Consider the following 6732-nt stretch of genomic DNA (forward strand, 5'->3'; position numbering starts at 1 on the left):
CTATAGAATCTTAAATAAAAAAGATTCAATAATAAAATAATTAGGAACTGGAATGTAAAAATTGGGACTAAAGAAAAAGGACTGATAGTTGTAAGTTATGGACATGGAAACAGAAATAAGGAGAAAAATCCAATTATTAAATTTTGAACAATCAATAATTTATTCATGGACAATACCTTTTCTGGAAAATGCAAATATAGATAATAAACATGTGCCTCATCTGCCAGGCTACACAGGAATTTAATTGTCCCTATTTGTGGAAACTATTGGTGAATAAGCTCAGTATCAGCAGTCAAAACGAGACCAAGTGTTGACTGTGGAACAGACCATCAATGACTTATGTGCAAATTCAAACTGAAGCTGAGGAAAATAAAACAAATCCAAGAAAAACAAAATATAACCTTATGTGTATATACTCTAAATAGAAGTCCTCTCAAGAATAGGTTCAAGGCCTTGACTACTAATGATTGATGAGCAGATAAACTGCAAGAAGGCATTAGGATTAACATCCAGAAAACAAAAGTTGGCAAAGACAGAAGAGAAAGAAAAACCAAAATGGATGTCAAAAAAGACTCTGGGACATCCCTGGTTATAGTTGTTGTTGTTGTGGTGGTGGTGGTGGTGGTGCGCCAAGTCAGCACTGACCCATAGGTGACCCTCCAGCAGGTTTTCAGGGGCAGTTAATTATACAGAAGGAGATTGCTTGTCATTCTCCCACAGTGCTGCTAAAGGATTTTAATTGTGTGCTGTCAGGATTGCAGTGCAGAAAGCAGTCAAATAATAATTACTTTTGTTGTTGTTGGGGGTTTTTTTAAGGTATTATACTGAGGAAATCTACTGTCATGGACCTTTCCAAAGTACTAAAGAGCAATGATGTCAATTTGAAGACTAAGATGTGCCTGATTCAAGCCAAAGTATTTTCAATTGCATCCTATACATTGAACAACGAATAAAATGACAGAAGAGGAATAAATGCTTTTTAGTTTCTGTGGTGTTGGCAAAAAAGTACTGATATCTCCTTTCAGTCAAGTTCAAGAAAACATGTGTATCTTCAAACCTGGAACTGAAATCACACCCCACCCCCCGACCCCACCCCGGGACTCGGTGCCCATTTAAAACAATAGATATACCCATAATCAGTAACACCAACACCAGGCAGGAAAAGCACTCCTTCGAATAATCAGTCATATAAGATTATAAAAGCAGGATTTGCTCAGGGATAAAGCTCAGAAGGCAATCGAGGCGGGGGAAAGGAGGACAAACAGAATGGGAGAGGCAAAAGGGGAATGGAAGAGTGTCGTTATGATGTGAGATCATAATCAGTGTCATGATACAAAATTTGTACGAATTATTGAATGAAAACCAATTTATCCTTTAAGCTTTCATCTAAATAAAAAGGTTTTTAAAAGGTTTATACAGTAAAACCTCTAAGTACTGGAATTTAACAAGGCTGTCTTGTTTTTCTGGATTTCAAAAGTATTCTACCTTTGTCAGAATACAATCTTACCCTTTTTTGTCAGTCATTTTAGTGAAAAATACTTCTTTTTTTTTCTCTAACAAGTTCCTGCTTTACACAGTTTTCTGTTTTACGGTGTAAGGTGGTGTAAGATGCCTTAAACCTAGGGATGAGAGATAAGCCTATTTTAACAGATTGTTACTCTCAATGCTATCTGTGTGAAAAGCTGAAATAAACAGCCATTGCACTCAAACTGTTAAATATTTACTTGATAAGGGTGGGAAAGGTAATTGACAAGAATGCAATGATAACTTCTCTTTCTCTAGCTCTTTGGTCCAGGGTAGGATATAATCATATGAGCATTTCTTCACTTTGCAGGGATGTGTCATTAGTGGCTCCTCTTCAATTGTAACTTGGCTGCTGCTGAGCTGCCAATAAATGAGGACAGCCAGAGGCAGAGAGCTTGAAATCTATGCAGATTATACAATACCCCAGGCTGCTTTACAAATCCTTTGCTATGTTTATGTTGTCATTCCCATTGTTGATAGTTAACATTGAGTTGATTCCAATCTATGATAATCCCACATTTATCAGAGTAGAACTGTGCTCCATAGTTATTAATGACTGATTTTGCTGCAATAGATCACCAACCCAGTCTTCTGAGGCACTGGGGGTGAACTCAAACTGCTCATCTTCAGCTAGTTGTTGAGAATGTTAACTATATGTATATTAGAAGCAAAGGCTACTCATTTTATTTTTTTCTCATTGTTGTTGTTGTTATTATGTGCCGTCGAGTCGCTTGCGACTCATAGCGACCCTATGTACAACAGCCCTAAACTCCGCTCTGTCCTATGCCAATCTCACTGTCTCTGACACTCCCATCCCGATTATCCCAGTCACTGAATGAATCCACCTCATAGAGGGTCTTCCCCTCCTGCACTGTCCCTCTACCCTCCCAAGCATGATGTCCTTCTCCAAGGACCGGTCTCTCCTCACAACATGTCCAAAGTATGTTAGACGGAGCCTCAGAATCCTTGCCTCCAAGGAGCCACCCGGTTTAACCCTTTCCAGGACAAATCTGTTTGTTTTCCTAGCAGTCCATGGTATTCTCAATACTTTTCTCCAGCACTACAGCTCAAAGGCATCAATTCTCCTTCTATCCTCCTTGGTCATTGTCCAACTCTCTGATGCATAACAAGTGATTGCAAAGACCATGGCCTATATCAAACGCACCTTAGTCTCCAGGGAGACACAATTGCTCTTCAGCACTTTGGAGAGGTCCCTAACAGCAGACTTTCCCATGGCAATGCACCTTTTTTTTTCCATTGGCTAAGTACATGCTTAGTATCATCAAATTTTTTTCATTTACTATTTTATAAAGAACACAAGATTATCTTTAAGTCATTTACATGAAATAATATATTAAATATAAAATTCAATATCTGAATTTAAATGTATTCAGCTTTATTTGTACATTATCTTTGACTAGTGCAAAATAACTATAATGATAATCTTTGATAAAATACATTTTCTTTTCAAATTAACACATTTTGTTGTTATTATGGGCCATAGAGTTGCATACTTTATAAAATATAAATTACTAGCTACAATAAAATCTATACACGTTATCATCAAAATCATCACTAACATTATGGATACTCAAAAATGTGAATTCAGGTGAGCTCTGGTGGCCTAGTGGCAGGAAACTGTACTACAATCCCAGAGGTGTGCGGTTCAAATCCACCAGATGCTCTGCTGAAGAAGGAGGAACAATCACCTCCTGTACCAGTCAGATCCAATTTGACGGTACACACATAAAAAAAAAAAAGTGAATTCATTGCTGTTCAGTAAAAGAAACCTTATTGTTGACCCCCCCCTAGTGGGTTTTCAGAGGTTCTAAAATTGCATGAGGGAAGATTTTCTATCTTTCTCCCAAGGAACAGCTAGTTGGTTTGGACAATATACCTTTGGATTAACAGCACAACTGTCTATCTACTAAGCAATCAGCACCATTTTTATTGATCCATGGATCAACTATATTCATAGAAGCATTGCATAGATGGCCTTGCAGTTCAGGTTCCCATTTACAGGTTGCAGATAACATATTACCTTCAAGATACTTTATAATTCTATCATCATGTCCAGTTCCATGGAGTTTAGTGAGGCCCTTACCTGTACCTCTATCAAGACTAATTTATAATCAATGTATTTATCTTTATCTTGTTTTAATGGTTGGGGTTTTTTTTGTGTGTGTTTTCTGGCACAATCTAAAGTGTATAGCAAAGATGAGCACTAGAAGAGAATTTTATTTAAAATAATTTTGTTATATATACATGTATAGAATATGCACAATATCATAACCCATAACATCACATTTTAAAAAATTATAGCAAAACTTTCCCACCCTTAATCTTATTTACACTTTGGAATGACATTATGTACATTTACCTTATTATGGTCAAAATAGCATTAAATATGTATATATGTATGCCCAAAAGTTACACTAAATCTATGATACTGTCTTATAAACTTTACATCCTGATCCATTTCTGTTTTTCTCTAAGAATTCAGATTATAACAAATTAGGCCTGTGCAAATACAAACACAATCCTCAGAATGTAATTATAACCTTTTTTGTAGAAGCAATATGAGTGATTTTCAAGTTAAAGAGTAATTCCTCCATGACTTTTTAATTTTATTATCTAATATCACAATAGGGATTTCTGCCACTCAGCATAAGCATATAGAAAAATTTAGGAATGAGCCATTATTAAGTACCAGAAACATAACAAATGTCTATGATTTCAGATTTCCAATTATGATTAACATTGCTATTGCTGTTATTGTAATGTGCCATCGAGTTGGAACTGATTTATAGCTGACCCTCCAATGGGTTTCCGAGGAGATTTTTAATCTTTCTTTTGTGGAAAGATTGGTAGATTTGAACCACATCCCTTTAGGATTGTAACGCAGCTTCTTACCACTGGACCACAAGAGCTCCTTTATGTTATATGTTACAAATTTTCCTGTACGAATTAATTTGTGTACAATATCCTATTGTCACTCAAACATTTCTCCCATGTATGATTTAGTTCTTTAATTAGTCTTTCTATTAGCAGTTTATAGACAAACTCAAGTGTGTAGTTTATCTTGATGTTGAAAAAGAGGATGCATATCCCACCACATATGGCTTGTAAGTACATACATTTTTTTATATAAAATTAAATGTTTTAATCCCTTTAAGAAAATATGAAATTTTAAAATGTCAGTGACAAACATTCTAAACAAAAATGATTACTTTAAAAAATCTATTGGATGTTTATTTATGATTACCATCAAAAGCAGTATTTTAGGCAAAATTTGTTATACTGAACAATGCTGAAAGGAACCCAGTAGCAGGGAGAAGAGAAAAATGGAAGTTAAAATTAATCCTCAAGTCTTCTTTATGAATCTCTTAGGAAGGACCATGGAAAGTCTGTCTATGTAGTTAATATACAAACTCTTTTCAGTGGTTTTAAGATGCACAGTACCCTCAAGGCTGTTTGTCTCAGTTTGCAGTTTCCTAGAATCAGAATAAATGAGTGGCCTGTGGGAAAGAAGGATAATGTTAACATAGTAAATTTCGTGAATGTGAGGTCCTGGAGCTTAAAAAACATCCAATTAATTACTTGTGTGGAAAAATATTGAATTATGATGAAGAGGAGGAAAGAAAGCACCATTTTCATGGCTCTTTTATGGGCCTCTGCGCAGAAATCCCTAGAGCCCATAGCACTGAGTTCCAGATTCCTGGCATGCCTCATCAAAGATAGAAATAAAAGGAACAATGAGATCAAAGACAGAACAGTGGGGATGAAATAGGTCAAGCTAAGAAGCATAAGGTGTTTAACATAGAAACCTGAATAGAAAGTAAAATTACTTCTGTCTACCACATAGACATTCAGCCAGAAATCATCCAATGGTTCTTGCACCAGAAAATCAAAAGTCAGTAGTGACAAAGAACATATAAAAAGAACAAGAATAATTTTGTTCATTCTCCACTTGAGCCAGAGGAAAAGAGAGTGGGAGAAGTGGGCTATCTTAAGGAAGTATAAAATGCTTAGGCATGTGGAAAGCCAGATGGTTAAGTGATTCATCATTCTCCAAAGTGAGCTAAAAAATTTTCCAAGTCCATTAGTAGTAAGCATGCGGTGACATATCCCCATTATTAATGTTTCGCACAGTAATACCCACTGCTGAATAATTCTGGAGATAGCCAGGCAGGTGAGGATAAAGTCAGCTGAGGAGATCTTCTGGTTCTTGACCCATTCAGAACAGTTTACCAGTCCAATGAATCCATTCTCCAACATTCCAGTTATGAATTCTCCAACTGCCAGTATCAGAATTATTTTATCCAAAGCAGAGATCATTTTGAAATTTCTAAAACATGTCTGATTACCAAGTTTACAATGAAAACATTGTAGAATAGTATCTGTTTCCAAAGTTTTTCTTCATTGTTTTTTCCCTATCAATTTTGACAAAAATCTCCTCCTATTGATACAATCTCACATGTATTTAAAGAAAATTTTTTTGTCCATATATTTTTATCCAAAATATCTTCCAAGGAATACAGTCCCATGAATCTTCATGAAAATATTTACACTTATTTGAAAGAGCTACTAATTTCTAAACGAAAGAATTTATCATTGGCACTACTTGAAATTTGCTACTTATGATAATGATAAAAAAATTAGTCAAATAAGTTAACTTGCAAATATGGGATAGATAATTTTTCAATGACTTTTACATTCCTTCTCATCTGAAATAGTATCTACTTGGATCTAAACATCTTTTTAAAAAATACAAATCTTTAGGAATAATTTGAATAAGTAAATTATTCAATGAATATGTTTTATGAGTGTTTGCTTTGTGTCAAATCCTTTTGCAAATTCAATAGAGGTTACTAAAAAAAGTAAAGAACCAAGAAGTCCATGAAACAGTGAAGTCATAAAAACACTGAGACAGGAAAATAAGATGCAGTGCGAATGAATGAGAAAAATAACTACAATTTTCTTTGGTGAAAAGAGGAAGCCAAAAAGTGATATCATTGTCTGGATTTTGAAGATATTCAGAATTTTCTTTTTTCTCCAACATCAACTCAAAGGCATTGAGTATTCTTCTGTCATACTTAGTGTCCAGCTATCAGACGAATAAACAAGTGATCAAAAATACCACAGCCTGAATCAGGCCCACTTTAGTCTTTAAACTGACCTTATTACTTCTTAGTACTTCGGAAGAGA

The 6732-nt window shown here is 35.1% G+C and overlaps 1 protein-coding gene across 1 annotated transcript; it reads right to left on the bottom strand.

Annotated features, from left to right (window-relative positions):
- Positions 1-4935: 4935 nt before the first annotated feature.
- Positions 4936-5862, bottom strand: LOC102847594 (taste receptor type 2 member 42-like). Its single transcript, XM_006888468.1, has one exon. The coding sequence runs from the start codon at positions 5860-5862 to the stop codon at positions 4936-4938; it is 927 nt and encodes a 308-aa protein (XP_006888530.1).
- Positions 5863-6732: the final 870 nt, after the last annotated feature.

Source organism: Elephantulus edwardii, unplaced genomic scaffold (assembly GCF_000299155.1).
Source record: "Elephantulus edwardii isolate Elephantulus edwardi_28Jun2011 unplaced genomic scaffold, EleEdw1.0 scaffold00067, whole genome shotgun sequence".
Lineage (NCBI taxonomy): Eukaryota > Metazoa > Chordata > Mammalia > Macroscelidea > Macroscelididae > Elephantulus > Elephantulus edwardii.